Source organism: Microtus ochrogaster, chromosome 4 (assembly GCF_000317375.1).
Source record: "Microtus ochrogaster isolate Prairie Vole_2 chromosome 4, MicOch1.0, whole genome shotgun sequence".
Lineage (NCBI taxonomy): Eukaryota > Metazoa > Chordata > Mammalia > Rodentia > Cricetidae > Microtus > Microtus ochrogaster.
Genome location: NC_022011.1, coordinates 83,358,445 through 83,377,754, shown reverse-complemented (window position 1 = coordinate 83,377,754; position 19,310 = coordinate 83,358,445). Strand labels below are relative to the sequence as shown.

General features: G+C 43.9%; 1 protein-coding gene across 1 annotated transcript in view; it reads left to right on the top strand.

The window, feature by feature from the left end:
* The first annotated feature begins 6 nt into the window (after positions 1-6).
* The window catches only part of Chn1 (chimerin 1), a 154,854-nt gene continuing 135,550 nt past the window's right edge, over positions 7-19,310 (top strand). The window contains exon 1 of the mRNA XM_005346583.2: positions 7-73. Within this exon, the coding sequence (XP_005346640.1) occupies positions 55-73 (19 nt within the window). The 5' untranslated portion in view covers positions 7-54. The remainder of the gene's footprint in view (positions 74-19,310) is intronic.

The following is a 19,310-nucleotide window of genomic DNA, read 5'->3' as shown; positions in this document are numbered from 1 at the left end:
TGCCGTCTGCCGGCCGCCGCGGGAGCCAGGAGCGCCGAGAGGCGCGGCTCCACCATGGCCCTGACCCTGTTCGGTGAGTGCGGTCCCCGGCTCCCCGCTGCGGGTGGGCCGCGCCCCGGCAGTCGCGTGCGGGGCCTGGGGAGGGAAGCGCGGGGCGGGCCGGCCGCCGAGTCGGGGCTCCTGGAGCGCGGCCCCGCGCGCCGCTCCCATTGTCTCCTCTCAGGCCCGGCCGATGGGCGTGAGCTCCCCGGCCGGTCCTGGGGTCGTGGTAAATGCCTGGTGCCAACTTGAGAGGGAAGTTGGCTAGTTGTTGGCAAACCAGTTTTTCCCCAAGTCGGTAAATAAAGATCCTGGAAAGTTTATTTATTTTGAACAAGATGTGAGAGCATCCCCAGCCTCTCTAGAATTGCCCCGTCCATGTGTTGCTTCCTCCTGGATTGTTGGGCATTTTATATTTGTGTGTGTGGAGGGTGGGGCTTGGCATATTATATTGCATTGGAAAGGAGAATAATATGTGAACTTAATTTGGTTTTGGTTAAGGTTGGAAGTGTGTTCTCTGACGAAAGAGGACAGAAGAAAGTTGGTTACTGGCAGGTAACCTATCGGAATAGTAATTTTGAGCTTTGGATGGGAAATGCTATCCAGTGGATGTAGTTACTGGAGCACTATTGTTTCAGTGTCTGAGACCGTTTGCATTGACAGTGCATTGAGAAAAAGCCTTGGAAAGCCTTGGAAAACACTGTTTTCTTTTTACACAAAACAGACTTTGGTACATTCATTCAATAGAATCCAGTATGTCGAAACTTAGATTTGCAAATAATTCAGTTTTTCAAAGTAGTAAGGTACAAGGATGTACTATTACCTGTAGCCACAAGAACATTTCTTATGAGTTATTCAGCAGATGCAGTTTCCAGTTAAGTTTGAATTGTGTCATCTGAATGGGCACATTGTGTTGTCACATCCCAGAAACGCTTTTTGTTATAGATGCCTCCAAGTGAATCAGCCAAATGCCTCCTGCTGGAATCAGTTACTCCCCCCTCTTCTTTCACCAAAAAATAAAATCTCACTGTGGTTTTGCCCTACCTTGTGTTTAATTTCTATTGTTTAGACTGAACTGGGGACTTTTTTTTTGGTACAAAGGTTACACATGATATAAAACTGGACTCTTAGTTGATTTTTTAAAGAAGCAGTGGTGGTGGCTAATCAGCAACTATTGTAGCGAATACACAGTAAGATTTCCAGAGAAGAGCTTTTCAAACTATCTGATTAAATTAATTCATCCCAATTTCTTGTGACATATTCTGCCTTTTTAAGGATTCCAGAAGTAAGTTGTACTCAACTAGTATTTTTTTTTTAGACTGTTGACAGTTCTGATAAATAAAGCAGTTAAACTGGGAAAACAATACTTATTTTAAAGGATTGCTAACTTGGGAGCCTTTACCTAGGTGGAAATATGGAAAAGAAGGGTGTGGTATTCTACCTGTATGAAAAATTGCTCCCACCCCTCAGTGTGAGTGACTGGTTTCTACATTCTGATGTGTGTTTGTGGAAAACAGAATTCACTTTGCACTTCTTCCAACTCCATGAATGTGGCTGTGTTGTAACGCACACCTCTGAACAGAAAGAAGCAGGGGTGGGAGAGGGGGAGAAGGAGAGGAAGAGAGAGGCAGAGACAGACACTGCCTGTTGCCCAGGTGCCAGGATTATAGGAATGAGCCGCCACACCCACTGTTTTTTGGTAGTGACGCCACAGCAGCTGTTCTTAACTGTCAGTTGCAGAGCACACTCCTGTCTCCTGGGTCATCTGTGTGTCTGTTAAATGTAGAGGCTTTTGTCAAAGTCCGGGGCGGGAAAGAAGGAGATCTTTAAAGGGACACTCATTGTGATTTCTCTTAGGCACACTCACAAGTTTGAGAGCTTCTGAATTACAGGAAAATTCCAGGAGGTTGGACCAACTTTGCCCAGTTCACAAAAACTTTTTGCTTATGTGAGGAGAAGTACCCGAAAGTTAGAAGAAATGGATTTTATTTTAGATTTTCTTGCCATTTACTTGGGTTTAGAGGCACTTCTTGTCTTTCTGTTCAGTCTTTCCAGAGTTGGAAGAACTGCTCAATGGCCTCCATCACATTACTGTTTTTGAGAGAGGGCCTTGGACTTATCGGTCCTCCTGCCTCAGCCTCCAGAAGGCTAAGACTACAGGTACATTTCCTCTCCGTGACCAGCTAGCAGTATCAGTGATGAGGGGATAAAAAAGGGGCTAGGTGAATTTGCTGTCAGACGTTGGGGAGAGCGTGACCGTCTGCATCTGTGGCTGCCCAGAGCACTCACTGCTGGCTGGCTGCCTTGACTGTCTTGGTCTGTTGATTTATACCAGAACAAAAGAGTATGGGCCAGTTTCTCAACTTGTGTTTTAAATTTTCGTTCACACTTTCACAGATGTAATATTTTTACTGGTAATTACTAGAAGTTTATGTAGATAATTTTAGAAGTTCTTTAGTGTTTCAGTGTGTATATGTGCACCTGTTTGCAAGTATGCAGTGTGTGTGCACGTGTGTGCGTGTGTGTGTGTGCGTGTGAAGGCCAAAGGTCAACCTCAGGTGTCATTCCTTGGGAACAGTCCTCTGTGATTACGTGTTTGTGCCACTGAATATTTAAAATTTCAGTGTAGTCCCCCAGCATCTGTCACTGGCTGGAGCTTTCCCAAGCTCGCCCTTAGCTCTAGGGACCCTCCTGTTTCCCATTGTCAGCATGGATTTTCAGGACCTGAAGACAGGACAAGCATCCTGTGAGGCAAGGTCTTTACCTGCTGAGTTATCTCTCAGCCCACCGTTATGTGTGTAGTCTATGTGTTTGTGTGCAATCTTCTGTCCAAGCACACAGGGCAGTCAGAGGGTGTCTTCCTTTATTGCTTTCCAACTTACATTTCGAGGCAGAGTGTTGGTTTTTAATCTAAATCTCTATCTTAGGATTTTATCAATAAAGACTCAGAAGTCAGATGCTAGGCTGAAAACCTGCTAGCTGAGAGAGGCAGAGGAGCAACCAGCTGACCTTCCTCTGTAGTAATAAGAGCGGCCGGCTATGTTCCGGCACCCGGCCGCCTGCACGGCTAGCTTATGCCCCGAAATAACAACACACAAACTGTATTCATTTAAACACTGCTTGGCCCATTTCTATCTAGCTTCTTCTCAGCTAATTCTCGCACCTGGACTAGCCCATTTCTAGTGTAGCCCATGAGGTGGCTTACCAAGGAGATTCTAGCCTAAGTCCATCCTGGGTTGGCGCTTCATCGCATGTGCCTCAGAGAGCAGAGCTCTCACGTCCGCCCTGGAGATGGGAACATGTCGGTCTCTGCTCCAGAGCAGAGCTGTTGAGTCTGAGCTCACTTCCTCTTCCTCCCAGCATTCTGTTCTGTTTACTCCTCCCACCTATGTTTTAACCTATGAGGGCCAGCCAAGCGTTTCTTTTTTTTAACCGATGACCTTCCTCCATCATTCCTCCTTAGCCAGCATCTCAGAAAGAGCTTCCCTTCTGCCATTCCAAACCAAAAAGGACCACCAAACTCAAAGTTCCTCCTCACTACTTCCTGCGTGTTTTTCTATCCATTTTCTGGACTCCCTGTAACTCCCTATAGCTACCTGTCAATTAGTTGCTGGCTCCATCTCTTGACCCAAGGTTGGTTTTATTTAATTAACATGATCTTGGGGTTCACAGTGCAGTCAGGTATCCTGAAACAGCAGAGTGTCTCACTGAAGCTAGAGCACATTGTTTCAGTTAGAGTAGCTAGCTGACAACCTCCCAAGATCCTCCTATCCCCCTAGTGCTGGGACTACAGGTGTGCTGCTATACCCACTTTTACATGGGTGCTGGGGATCTAAACTCAGATCCTTATGCTTGTCCAACAAACACTTTCCCACTTTTCCCAGCTCTTTCTCTTAGTTTTTGAGACAGAGTCTCACTGGCACTTGGAGTTTGCTGTGTAAGCTAGACTGCTAGAAAGCCTTAGGGGTCCTCCTATCTGTGTCTCTAGACTGAGAATGTAGGGACTGGCTTCCAGTCTTGACTATTTTACATGGATGTTGACATTGAATTCAGGTCCCTGTACTTTGGGGCAGGCATTTTGCCGACTGTTTCCAGCCCTAAGTGTTTCACTTTTGAAAAACTCGAATATGCATTGAAAATGTTCACCTTTGAAAATCCTGAGATTTGAAACTTTTTCTCTGCCTTTCAATCCATGTCACACTGTCAACCCTGATAGAGTTTATTTTTGTTGTAAGATTACTTTTACTTACTTCTAGGAGAGGAAGGAGAAAGGGGCATGCTGGGGTGCCTGTATAGAGGTCAGAGGACATCTTCTGGGAGGCACTTCTCTCTTTCAGCCTGTGCACTGTAAATGGAGACAGCTCGTTCGTTTCCTGGCCGCTCAGACTCCAATAATCACGCAGACACTATATTAATTACAACACTGTTTGGCCAATGGCTCAAGCATATTCCTAGCTAGTTCTTATACCTTAAATTAACCCATTTCTATTAATCTGTGTATTGGCAGGAGGCTGTGGCCTATCAGTAAGGTTCTAGCATCCTTCTCCTTTGTCAGCTCATGGCATCTCCTTGGCTCCACTTACACACTCTCTGTCGAGGACCAGCCCCACAAAATCACCTCTTACCAGGGTAGGGACGTGGTACTTTTAGAAATATGAGTAAAGAATATGGAGATATGTGAAGAATAACATAACAGAAACCATTGAATAATACCAGAAGGGTATTCCAGTGATTACTGAAATTGCTCCCGTTTATTTTGTCATAGCTTTTATACCCCATGTAAATGGAGGAGAAGGTAACAGAAAACTTTTTTAACATGATACAGCGGATAACTCACACAGTCATCGCATTATCACTGAGACATTAAGTCATTAGCATTCTGTTGTCTAGGTAGCGAAGCTGCTCTAGCTCGTGATTGCCCCTCCCCAGGTGACCTCATAGTTACAAAAGAAGGAGCAGAAGTACATTTTCATATCCCGACCACCTGTCAGGATGGCATGGACCTCCTTGAATGATCTATTTTAATGTTAAAAGAATCAAACAATCACATCCTGAGTTGGGCCTTGCAACTATGCTTGTTAATCATTTGAGTAACCTCCAAACTCTCTGACCCTCAGACAAGGTAGAAATGGGCCCACATTTCTTGGTCTCCACATCTCTTTATATCTCTGTTTAGATTTCCCATCTGATTATATTCTTCCCTGCCAAGGCAGTTTCTTTACTAACCAATGGTAATAAAACATATTCACAGCCTCCAGAGGGGAATCCTGGATCAGTGAGTCCTGGGGATTGAACTGTCAGGAGGCTTAGCAGCAAGTGCATTCATCTGCCGAGCAGCTGTCTTACTGGTGCAAAGTTAGTTTGTTTTTGAGTTTGTTTGTTTTGGCTTGGTTTTGGTTTTTCGAATCAGGGTCCCTCTGTGTAGCCCAGGCAGTCCTGAAACTCCACCTGCTTCTGCCTCACAAGTGAACCACCACTGCCAGGCCAAAGTTAGTTTTTGTTTTGTTTTTTAGTACATGGGATTGAACCCAAGACCTCACACAGGGTAGGCAGACGTTCTTCTACTGAGTCACATCTCCAGCCTGATACAGTTTTAAAATCTTCACCCTCAAAAATAGCCAAACCTATTCCAGATAGACTCATCGTACTGGCCTTGCTCATTTGGTCTGCAAACCTCTGTTGTAGCGTGCAGGCTGTGTGGTGCCTGCTGTGCTCCTGATTGTCTCTTCCGGTGCTCTAGCTCACGCACCGTGGCTCTGTAGTCAGTCATGTACACCTTGGACATTTTGCTGGAGTCTATAGGAAGGGGAGTGCTTGCTCTCTTGTAATTGCTAGAATAGTAGGAAAGTCTGAGATCATCTAATTTCATCCTTTTGCTGCTGTGCCTGACAGGATGTTGTGACAGGCCACACCTGGAGAGCTCCAGTTGGCAGAACTGGGTGAATTTCCATCCTACCAGGTCATCCTTTGGCAGGAATCTCATCATTTATAGCTTAAGGGTCTGTGGTTTCTTCCAAGCCTGTGATGAGCCTGGGAATTGAGTACAATCCCTGCCTGACTGAACCTTGAACAATGTTTGTCTGTCCAGGTAGTTGGTGCTAGTGCTGCCTCACCCCCACTATCATGTTGTTGCCATTGTTAACAATCATAGGCCTCTTATAGTACTTTCTTACCACTTACATTGAAGGAGAATGTTCCCCAAAGGTTCATGTGTATTTGAATACTGACCCCAAGTTGGTGGGGCTGTTTGAGAAGGATAAGAAGATGTGGCCTTGTTAGTCATGGTATGACTGGGGTGGGATTAGAGATTTCAAAAGACTTTTGCCATTCCCAATGTTCTCTCTCTGTCTTGTGGTTATGAATCAAGATGGAATCTCTCAGTTGTTCCTGGCACCATGCCTTTTTGCTGTCATCGTGAACTGTGGTAATGTGAATGTAATTGGCCCCATAATCCCATACGGAATGGCACTGTTAGGGGATTTTTTGCAGTGTTTGTTGCAGTGGATATGGCCTTGTTGGAGGAAGTGTGTCACTGTGGGGGCACACTTTGAGGTTTCCTATGCTCAGGTTACTGCTCAGTGTCTCAGTCAACTTCCTGTTGCCTGTAAGATACAGTTCCCTCAGCTACTCCAGCACCATGTCTGACTGCACACTGCCATGCTCCCCATCATGATAACAATGGACTGAACCTCTGAAACTGTAAGCTGCCACCCCAATTAACTGTTTTCTTTATAAGAGTTACTGTGGTCATGATAATGTCTTTACAGCAATAGAAACCCTAACTAAACATGGACCTTAACCCTCTGAAACTTCTTTTCATCTTTTCTGTCTTTTTTTTTTTTTTTTTTTGACCAGGCTGGCCTTGAACTCAGAGGTCCACCTGCCTCTACCTCTAAAGTGTTAGGGTTAAAAAAAAAAAGTGTGTGCCACTACTGTCTGGCGAGTGGCTTTCTTTTGTAAATTGCCTTGCTCATAGGGTCTTTTCATAGCAGTAGAAAAGTCACTGAAACTGTTTGGTACCAGGGAATGGGTTATTGCTGTGATGCCCGACCCTGTTCTTTTTTTGGAGGAATATAGGAGACTTTGGGACTTTTGAAGTAAAAGTTACTGAACACTGTAAGTGGGTCTTAATTGGCTGGGAAGACAGTAGTGCTAACAGCAATGTGGACTACAGAAGCCCAGCTCAGGATGTTTCAAAGGAGAAGGATATTAGCAACTGGGCTAGAGAATATTCTTGTGATAGTCTGCCCTTGTCCCAAGACACTGCCTGAGGCTAAATCGAAAAGTATCAGGTTAATTTCCTTGGTGGAGAAGAATTCAAGATGACCTAATATGGTGCTACTTTCCTCCTCAAAGTACATTTTGCATTTTTTTTTTTTTGTCCAGCTTGCTCTTTTCCATCGCCAATCTGCAGAACAGTGATTACTAACAACCATGTGGCAAAGTAGCACCATGAGATTTATTAAATCCATAGCCGTGCTAGAAAAGATAAGAATATTAAAGAAAGACAATTAAAGAAAGGCCTAATCTGAAATAGAATAAAGGAAGGGGTGACCTCAGGCCCCTTGTAGCTAAGCTTCTAACTTGTAAAAAGGAAAGGCCTGAGGAATTTTCTGCTCTTAAAAATTGCCAACAGAGGGGCTGGAGAGATGGCTCAGCGGTTAAGAGCACTGACTGCTCTTCCAGAGGACCCAGGTTCAATTCCCAGCACCCACATGGCAGCTCACAATTGTCTGAAAATGCAATTCCATGAGATCTGACACCTTCACACCAATGCAATAAAATAAAGTTAAATAAATTATTAAAAAAATTAAAATTTAAAAAAAAATTCCCAACAGAGAAAAGTTTCAAATGTGAGTCAGGAGAGCTGTGGGGCCAGGTGTGTGGCAGGGGAGTCCCTGGATGGAGGCCCTGAAAGGTCTCTTCTGGAAGCCATGAAAGAAGCTTGAATCCTGTTGAAGCGCCCAAGATGTTGAGCATAGCAGAGCCCTGGAATGTCTGCTGAGGAAAACTTCAAACAGGTTGTGGAAGCAGCCCAAGAGAAAGAAGTCTCTGTGTGTGTTTTAGTCAGCAAAGCTGGAAGGGCAGAGTCATCTAAGCCCTTAGAACTACAGCCATGAAGTTACAGGATTCAGAGTTTCCCTGCTTGTTTTTTGGTCTTACTTTGGGCTCACTATTTTCTCCCTATGCCCTGAGATGGTAATGTGTATTCTGTGCCATTGTATGTTAGAACTATGTAATTTGCTTTTTGATTTTAAGAGGGCTACAGTTTGTCTTGAGTCTCCGAAGAGACTGGACTTTTAAGAAGTGTTGAGGCTGTGAAAGACTATGAGGACTTTTGAAGTTGTATTGAATATGTTTTGCATTATGATATGGGTACAAGCCTGGGGGGGGGGCATGGAATGTGGTAGTTTGAGTGGGAATGGCTCCCATAGGCGCAGATATTTAAATGTTTGGCTCCTCATTGGTGGAACTGTTTTGGGAAGAATGAGGAGGTGTGACCTTGTTGGAGGAGGTGCGTCCCTGCCCGTCCCTCCAGAGTTAAACCCTTTCTCTTATAAGTTGTCTTGGTCATGGTGCTTTGTCATAGTAGCAGTAAAGTTACAGACTCCATCTTTCCTCAGCCCCTTGGCCACGGAAACCTTTCACTGTCTTAGTTTATGTAGGATTTGCCACTGTCCTGACATACCTGCTTCTAGGCGTCTCCATAGAAGTCCTTCAGAGCAGTTAAGTGGAAATGGTGTGTGTGTGTGTGTATGTGTGAGTGTGTGATGTATTTCACAAATTTTGACTGTCCTGAAATTACAGTCTGTTTTCAGAAAGACAAGTCATATGTGTAACCGAAACTGATTGCAAGGGAAACTCCCACTTTACTCTGTGCTGACAGTTTTTAGATGTATATGTTTTATTATATGTGTGAGTGTTCTGTCTGCATATATGTGTGTGCATGCATGGTGTCTGTGATGTCAGAAGAGGACATCCGATCCCTTTGAACTGAAGTTACAGATGGTTGGGAGCTGCCCAGTGGGTGCTGGGAACTGAATCTCTACAAGAACACTAAGTGTACATAACTGCTGGACCATCGCCAGCCCTCCTGCTGACGGTTTTAGCTCTCCTTATTCTAATGAGAAGGCAGCCTGATGGCCAGAGCCCATCTACCTTTCTCAGGGTTTTAGTTTTCGTCTCTCATCAATACCACTGCCCTAATTTTAAGTATTTCTCCTCACTTTTTTCTTTAACTGAAGTAAAAAACCTTAATGTTTCAGTGTTACAATTTATCTTTTAATGTGGTATCATATAAAAGAGTGAAAAGAATTAGTGGTTAAAACTCTGATGTTTACATCTGTGTGCAACATGTGAAGGAATATTGATGATGCATGTCTGTCCCTTCAGGGTGCCGTTCTATAAATAATGTCGTCTTTGGAGAGAGAAGTTGGGACATGTAGGTGACAAAAAGTTGATACTTGTTGTTAAGAAAAGAGTTTTAACTTCCTCACATCCCTTTCTGTCCGCGTGTTCTGTCCTAGCATCGTGCTCCTCATAGAGACTCTGTCTCCAGAGGCCTGCTTCACTCTGTGCATCTCTTTACAGACTGTGGGCATCTTATTCATGCAGAAAAGGAGGAAGTGGCTGGGAGTGGCAGTGCTGTTTTGTAATCCCAGGACATGAAAATCTGAGGCAGGAGGATTACCAGGCCAGGAGCTCAAGACTAGCCTGGATTAGTTGGTGAAACCCTGTCTCATGAGAGGTGGGGCAGGGGGCACAAACATTTGTCTTTTGGTTTTCATCTCCAAAAGCCACCTCTGTATTTTAGACTAATTTAAAGCAGGTGTAAGAAAAATTGGTAGGAGAATACTCTTTGAGCATGCTTTCTGGTGGTGGTAATAGCTCCAAAGAGATGGCATAAGCAAGATAAGCTGTTCTTTTTTAACCAGATTGGTATAACATGGGGTTTGTACTTCACTGTTATTTTGAGACATCTGGACCAAAGAGGACCTTGCAAGGACTGAGCTGGCATAACTTTTTCATTTTCTCTAAGACATTTTCCTTGATGTAGCTAATGGATGCTTCCTTAGTCTCACATGACGTGATAACACTATTTTCAAAATACATAAATGCAACAAAATCAGTGAATTTCTGTGTAAAACCACAACTTATTCCTACTTAGAAAACTGCTTCTGTAAACTGTGATTCCATCCTTCCTTCATTCTAAGTAATGGGATTGCAGGCATCAGCCACCACATCCAGACCTTTGATTTTTATTGATTGATGTAAATCTTTTGTTTTTTCTTTTGTTTTGTTTCAATTCAAGACAGGGATTTTCTCTGTAGCCCCAACTGTCCTGAATGTTTCTATAGACCAGGCTGGCCTCGAACTCATAGAGATGCACCTGCCTCTGCCTCCTGAGGGCTGGGATTATAAGTGTAGGCCACCACTGCCTGGCTGATGTAAATCTTACATTCGTTTGGGTTTCACGTGCACACCATGGCCCACATGTGGAGTTCAGAGAACAACGTGTGAGAGTCAGTTCTCACCTTCTGCCATGTGGTCTTGGGGATCAGACTCTGGTCCTCAGTCTTGGTAGCAAATGACCTTACGCGCTGAGCCATCTTACTGGCCTAATTGTTACCCTTAAATGAAAGATAGGAAAAAAGTAATAGCACAGAGTGACCATATTTAAAATCATGTTAAGTAAATTATGTCTGACAAAGTTGTAATTTATATTCCTCCGTGGATTTTTTATTATAAAAACAAGTACTTCCTAATGTTGTGGAATATTATTTTAAGATGCATTATATTTGTTTATGTTGTGGAATATTTGTTTTAATGATGCAAAGATATATTGCAATCTTTTATGTTGCATGTGTTTAACTCTGTGAGGCTGTGTTACTGTGCCTGTCTAAAACACCCAGTGAGCTAATGAGGAGCTGAATGGCCAGTAGCGAGGCAGGAGAAAGGATAGGCGGAGCTGGTAGGCAGAGAGAATAGATAGGGGAGTATTCTGGGAGAAGAGGAAGGAGCAAGAGAGAGCAAGAAGAGGAGGATATCAGGGGCGAGTCACCCAGCTACAGGAGTAAGAGTGAAAGTAAAATATACAGAAGTAAGAGAAAGATAAAAGCCCAGAGGCAAAAGGTAGCTGGATTTAAGTTAAGAAAAGCTGACAATAAAGAAGCCAAGCTAAGGCTGGGCCTTCATAAGTAAGAATAAGTCTCTCTGTATGTGATTTGTTTGGGAGCTGGGTAGCAGGTTCCCCCACCCAAAAGAGGTAAAGAATGAAGAGTTCAAAACAACTGCCTACATCCTGACCACACTGAAAACCCACTGCAGTGGCCCTTGCCAAGGCTGAATGTTACAGGATGTGAAGCAGATTTCAGCTAAGTTCTAGTTGTAAAAGATATCTGAGATTAAAAACATAAGCTGAAATGAAAGGAAAATGTACACCCCTCTCCCCATCAGACAGAGTCTTGTGTAGCTCATTTCCACCCCAGATTCTGTAGTCACCTCCCAGGCGCCTGGGTTCCACTTCTCAAGTGGTGGGATCTCAGAACAAATGTCTCCTCCACTATAAAATACACTGCAGTAGCATTAGGAGGATGGCTTGTATCCAAGAACCTCTAAGACAGGTTCATATTCTTAGATAGCTTTTTCCTTTTCCTAAAGAACAAAAATGCCTGACGTGTCCTGAGTGGTTGTTTTAAATGGAGAGCAGTGCATGTGGAGAGTTAAGCTGGGATGTGTGGAGAAGGCCCCGTGAGTCAGGGCAAGTGCGTGGCGTGGCCCCCAGCAGCCTCATCCAGCTGATGGGAAAGTTGTTCCTTTCTCCTTCCTGGCTTCACCTTTCACGTTTAGATTGTATTCTTGATAGAAGGCAAGACAACCAAGATGGAGCCCAAGAACGATCGTCACTAGAATCAATTTTCTGACCATAAACTGAATAGGTCCTCTAGGCTCTTTAAGCAGCTGCACTCCCTCCCAGTATGCCCTTCTGACATTGGCACCACCCTCAGCCTGCACCGCATGGGCCTTCTGTTTGCACCTTTGAGGTGGGTCTTGTCCAGGCGCCATATGGCTGTGAAGTTACTTTGGTAGAGGTGACTTAGGATTGCAGGGTTTGGTTAGATAGGACAGACAACGGGTGAGTGCTGTAGATGTCTATCTAAGGGTTATGCTTGGCTGAGTATTTCCCCTGCAGATCCGTATGGCAAAACAAACAAAAAAAAACCCCAAACAAACAAACAAACAAACAAAAACCAAAAACAGCAATCAAAAACCACTTTATGGCATGATAGTAAAGCTGAGGTGTGATGTTTGCATGCTATCTGTGAAGAATACCATGTTAATTCTACATGGACCCTGGACTTTTAATTTAGTCTGAGGATCTTGAAGGGGCAAGACAATACAGGGCAAGTATTTGATGAAGAGAAGAGAAATTAGTTTTATTTAGAGGGTGAGGCCTTACTTAAACAGGTTTATGGAAGGTGGCATAAACAAAACTATACTAAAAAACAGAGCATACAAGGTTGGAGGAGGGGATAGACGGTACCGTTGAGAGAAGGGCGTCAACACGTAATTTTGCTTTTGAGGAGCTCTGGGGCTTGAGGTGTGTTTTTCTGTTTTTTGGTTTGTTTACTTATGCATTTGATGACTAATTATTGGGTGCCTAATACGAGCCAGGCACTGATTAGTTTCTGCTTTTAAAGAGTTCACATTTACAGCAGGGCAAGCAGAGGAAAAGTGCCTGTGCTGTGCGAGTGTCGGGAGCCGTGGGGAGAGTGGAGCGGAGGAGCGCAGGTGCTGAGTCTCAGCGGAGAAGGCTGCACGCTGCTGACAGGCAGGCTTGCAGGGCTGCCCACAACCAGGACATGTTTCTAAATTATTTGGCATAATTAGAGAATAATGTCGACTTCATTAAACTATTGTTCATTTCATTTCAGCAGTACAAAGGAATTGCACATAAATTAACTTGTTTGTTCATGTTTTACCTCCACAGTAGAGAACATACATAATCAAATCGAATTGGAATTCCTTGTCAAAATGGCTGACTCGATTTTTCAGGGCTCTGAAAGTAAAAATAGTACAATCTTTTGTCATAGTAAATATGCGGGCTACATGCCTGTTAGTTTTCAAATGACTTTTACTATATATGTTTAAACATTTTTATTGCATGTGGGTTAAAGGCTTTTATTTCTGTTATTTATTAGTATCTCTTGTTTGTCCAGGGAGATTTGAGGTGACTCAGACGATGAGGTGCAGGAGATAGAAAACAGTTTGTGGGGGAGTTCACTCTTCTACACTTTGAGTCATTAGTTTCTTCCTAGCCCCTGAGTTGTTTCCCATAATAATCATATGATTATACTCTGCTTTTGACCTAATAAAGGCTTCCCTCAACTTTGGTACCCTTGAAATAATCATAAATTATCAGCATCCCCCCATTACCGTTTCAGGGGTACAAAGAAACTGAACATAGTTGAAAGACTGAGGCTGGTAGACAGTGAGAATTGTGGGTACATGAAGAGGAACGGGAACTCCTCACCCTACGTTTAGTTGAAGTCTCTTGCTGGCTGAGGATCAAGAATTTAACATAGTGGACAAAATTTGCTAAGGCTATAGGCATAAAGACACTTCCTAGACAGGTGCCTTTAATTCCAGCACTCGGTAGGCAGAGAGGCAGGCGCATGTCTGAGTTCAGGACCAGCCTGGTCTACTGGGTAAGTTTCAGGTCAGCCAGGGCTACAGAAAAACCTTGTCCTGAAAAACCAAAACTAAAACACAAAACAAAACCTCCCCGCTAGTCTTTTGATATAGAGATATTTTTGAGTGAGAATATTAACATTCTTAAAGACCTCCTTTCCCAGCTATTGACCTGCAATTTCTAGGATTTACATCAGAAACCCCATTAACACATGGAAACCTTGGGCAACCTTTGTGGCCCATATTTATCAGCTTGTAACCCCTCCTCCCCTCTCTCCCTCCCCGTGTGGGTGTGGTACCTGTGTTTGTGTGTACGTGTACACGTGGAAGCCAGAGGTCAACCATAGCTGTCTTCCTCAATAACTTTGCATTGTATGTTTTGAGATGGCGTCTTACTGAATTGAAACTTGTTGATTCAGCTAGACCAACTTGCCAGTGAGATCTCGGGACTGATCCTCATCCCACACCACCACTGGGTTTACAGATGAATTCTACAGTGTCACCTTCTCTGTAACTAATGGGCACCGAAGCTCAGGTCCTTGTGCATGGAAGACAGCATTTGGACTGAGCCACCCCCCTCACCTCACCTATTATTTCTCTTCCAATCTATGGTACACCCCTTCCTTTCAGGTCAGACAACCCTCTCTCCACGCTCTGCCCCCATCGAAAGTGGCTGCTTTATCTTCTGAGTATTTTGCCATTTTACTGGTGAGCCTGTGGCATTTGGTAGTACGCTGGGTTTTTGTTTATTTGTTTTCATTTTGTCAAGGCAGGGTTTCTCTGTGTAGCCTTGGCTGTCCTGGAACTTGGTCTGTAGACCGTGCTGGCCCCAAACTCATAGAGATCCACGTTGGCCTCCAGATTGCTGGGATTACAGGCGTGTGCCACCACTGTCCCACTGGCAATACACTGTTCGATAGTAGTTCTGAATCTGTTCTAGCACAGATCCCTGGATAATCTTCCTTTTCTAGTCCATGATGTGTTAAAACTAGGCACAGTGCTTCACACAGGCTAGTGCTCAAAAGGTGCTTGCCAAGTGAACCAAGTAACTCGTAAAACATGGCAGTGCTTTTTTATTGTTTTAAGCTTAGTACACTTTATTCCCTTTTTGATGTATGTGTGTGCGCACGCATGTGGTGGTGCTCGTGTGGTGGTCAGAGAATAGGAATAGTGTAATAGGGATTGTTTCTGCCATTCCCCCATGTAGGTCATAAGGCCTGGTGTGGGCACCTTTACTAGATGAGTTGTCTTACTGGCCTAATGTACTGTAGTTTGTGTTCAGGGTTAAAAGTTCATGTTTCTGTCACTTTGTAATTTTAACTGAGTTAGCAATAGACCATAGTTCAGAATGCTTCTTGTATATTTTTATTGTTGACGAGTTATCTTATTTTCAGTAAAGGGAAGATACACATATATTCTTGCATTTGGCCTGTGAAGTGCTTACTATGAAATTGGTTGCTTTGGTCAGTACATTTGTCCAGTGTATGGAGAAACAGTAATTGGATTTACACTGTTTTATATCCACTAACAATCTCTTCAGCTGAAAGCGGAGAACAGCGATCAGCCCTGCACACAGTGTTGCTGTGTGTCTAGTGTTCTGTTGGAAAGAAACAAAGCCTCCTCTGGAGAAAGGCTTTGCTGTAGGGGAGAGAAATGCAGGACGCTTCAGGTGTGAGCCTTGCAGGCTGTTCACAGTAGCCATGAAGGGGAGGCCTTCAGTCTCCTTCAGACTCGTGGGTAACAGGGTCAGAGACGTCCCAGACGCCCTCTACTAAACAGTCTGCTCTGGTAGCTTGTTTCTTTTTGGGTTTTGTCTTTCTTCCTTCCTTCCTTCCTTCCTTCCTTCCTTCCTTCCTTCCTTTCTTTTTTTCTTCCTTTCTTTCTTTCTTTCTTTCTTTCTTTCTTTCTTTCTTTCTTTCTTTCTTCCTGTTTTTACTTTGGTAGAGTCTCACTCTGTAGTCCACGTTAAACCTTAACTTCTGTATAGTTCAGGAGGACCAAAATTTGATAACCCTCTTGCCGCTTCTGCCCCCTAAGTGCTGTGTTTACAACGCACCACTGCACCCAGCTCCCTGAGTGTTGCCAGTGTTGCTCAGGAGAAAACAATAAGCAGTGGGCACAAAGCTCACATACTGTTTTCAGAATATGCTAGAATATATTAAGCTGTGGTGCCTAAAGAAAGTAAACCCAGTGGCCAAGCGTGGCGGTGCACATCTGTAATCTCAGCACTTGGGATGTGCTAAGCTGCATAGCGAGATGGAGGCAGCACTCCACAGAAGACAAGGGTATGGGTACTCAGTGGCTTACAGGACATTTTATAGATTGTCTATAACTTTTTATTAATAGTGACTTGGTGAGGTTGCCTTTGCTACTGCTCTGTGTTGTGGTGGTGTTGCTGTTTTGTTTGTTTCATGGTGTTTGTTAATTCCTCAAGGTTCCAGAGTTGCTCTTGGTGTGTGTGCAGCCTGTGTAGCTAAAAAGAGAACTTTGATGCTAGCACTTGGGAGGCAGAGGCAGGTGGCTCTCTGAGTCAAGGCCAGCCTTGGTCTATAATATGAGTTCCAGGACAAAAAAAAAAAAAAAAACAACAACAAAAAAAAAGAAAAACAAACAAGAACAAAAAAAAAAGAGAACCTTTAAAAAACAGAGTTCACATTTTTTCTTCATCTCTTCATTGTAGAATTTGAAAGTTAATCCTAGACTTTAAAGTTATATTCCTTGACAAAAACCAGATCCTCAAGTCTTGTCCTTTTATTCTTTCAATTGAATTTCAACTGAAATTGTAAGGATAAATTATCGCAAATGGACAAGAAAAGGGAACAGGAAGGACCCCTAATAGGATAATAGGAGGAGGATGCAGACAGTGTTTCTGAGGGAGATAGGCTGTGGACGTGGTATCTAGAGTGCCCTGCCAGCCTCTCCTGCTGCTTTCCTAGGTCTGCCAGACAGGGGAGCTCTGAGCCCTTGCTCTCTCTAGTTTCCCTTGTCTCCGCTCTTCCCTCCCTCCCCTCTCCACACAGACACAGACAAAAGTTCCTGCTTTTGGAGGGTTTGGTGGAGAAAGCAGTGACTGTACTCCGTCCCCAGTCTTTGTTCCTTTGAGGTGTGACCAGACACACCCTCTTAATGCTTAATGTTAATTCACTCTTCTAATCAAGACAAGCATTTGAAATCTTCCTACATTTTTGAAGTATTTTTAATTGAAAATTGCAACATTTCACCAGATAACATCTAGCATTTTCTAATCTTATAATCTGTTTTCCACTGTCAGGTCAGGAAAGAAAAATAATGCATTTTAAATGTGTTAATATTAGATAATTTAAGAGAGAGATTCCCTATAATGGTTTTCTCATAGGCAACTTTGACTAGACAGTTTGACCATTGAGTTCCAGGATCCTGCCTCTACCTCTCTGGAGTTGCAGACACATGCCACTATGCCCAGCTTTTTATATGGGTGCTAGGCATCTGAACTTAGGTGCTTTACCAATAACCATCTCCCCTACCCCTGCTTTTCATTTTCAGCTGACATCTTTTACATGACAAGAAACAGTTGTTATATTGGGTAGTGCCAGGAGTCAAACCCCAGGCCTGGCCTTGTTAGGAAGGTCCATGTGACAGGTTGTGGTAATACTGCTGAACCACATGCTCTCCAAATTAAGAGGCCACACTGTTTAGTAGGTAGGCTTCACTCACTGTTGTGTGAAAGTGGAGCTGGTGTGTGTGTGTGCTATATAATAGCTCTTTTATGGAGCTAGGAGCAAACCCAGGCCTCACATTATATTACCACTGAGCAGGGACCTCAGCCCACCCCTTCTGCTTATCAGATACATGTATGAAAGTTATGGACTTATGGATGGATACATCTGTTCATCAGCCCCACTATATTTTAGGTTCTTGGCAACTTCTTTGGTTTGATTTTTGTGGAAAGCCTTCCTCTCTCTCTCTCTCTCTCTCTCTCTCTCTCTCTCTGTGAGCCACAGTGTTCTATAGCTTTGTTTGCTATGTCATAGAATTGGGAGACTTCTTCTAACTCCACCAACTAGATGCTTTCTAAAGTCCATTCCATAGACAGGGGTCTCAAACTTCATTATCCAGCCTAACTCCTAAAGGTTAAGGATTACATATTGTGCTACTTGCGCCCTTCTTTCCCCTTTAGGACCACTTCAATGTGTCGGGGTTAATCTCCAAGGCTTGTGCCTACACCATCTGGCAGATGGCTGTCACACACTATGCCCCCTTTGGCAGTCTTAAATATGTGCATGTAATGATAGATAGGTACCTGTTCCTTTGCTTATGCCCTCACCCTTTCTGGGGAGAAAGCCATCGATGCTATCAAGGCTCTTAAGTTGGCCATGGTAGTATTGGAGGTACCTTGGGCACTTACGACTGATAATGGCCCTGCCTGTGCCTCTCAACAATTCAGTGACTTTCTGGGGTCCCATACTGCTGGCATCCCTGCAGTCTCGAATTAGGACGTCTGGGGAGAACAGTAACCTATAATTGAACCCAAGCTGTCAATCCTAAAGGAAAGAACAGCTAAAGGTGGGGCACATAGAACCGACCACAAGTAAACATAATACCCCTATATTTGTTATGGATACTATCAAAATTAGTAAAGATTTAGTTTGAACAGGGGAGACCTCTTGATCAGGAGAAGTGATAGTTCATCAACTGAGGTGGCAATTTAATATGTCAAAAGGAAAAACCTTACAATCTTCTCTCAGCACCCAGGCATTCCAATCCATTAACAGTTGATATGTGGTTGCCCTTCATTGGCTAGGCACCTGTAGCTAGGTTCCTCAGCAGCATCGCGTAGCCCCTCATTGGCTAGGCATGATCAGAACCACGTACCAGGCAGGGTCCAGGCTGGCTCTTCTCAACCTGGTAGGCCTTGCTTTCCTGCAGTATGACTATAACTATTCCAGTCCTTTAGAAGGATCTTACTCCTGGGTACGGCTGTGCATGGCTGTAATCCCAGCACCTGAGAGGCTGAGGCCAGCCTGCGCAATATGAGATTCAGGACAGCTAAAGTGAGACGCTATCTCAACTCCCTGCTCCCATAAATGCTGCTTATTGTAGTTATTGACATAAAGTCCTGGCAAAGTTGACCTAGATTTAAGTTACAATAACATTTTGGTTATTTGGAACCTTGTAAACATGTATAATGATTAGCTCTGGAACTCTGGAACAAAAGAAGACAGTTTCTAGGAAGCCCACAAGATGGCACTTGCTACCCTGATTCCTTTTCTCCTTCAGTTTAAGGGATTCTGCGGCGAACTTTCTGACCAGCAGAAAGGAACAGCCACCAGACGAGGATTCTTCTCAAATCACGCTTTATTGGAGCCTCTTGGTTGTAAGGAGAGCAGAAAGCAAGGGGCCCGGAGCCCTGAACTATAGCTGCTTATATAGGGAGTCTGCCTAGCAACTTTTGATACTTTGATACTTTAACTGCCTTTCTGGAGACCCACCAGCAGGAAAGAAAGCAGGGGAACATCCCTGTCAGTTACAGACCAGGATGTTCCCCTGCCGGTCAGGGGAAGTGTGGGCAGCTAGATCACAACAACTCACCCTGTTTTCCG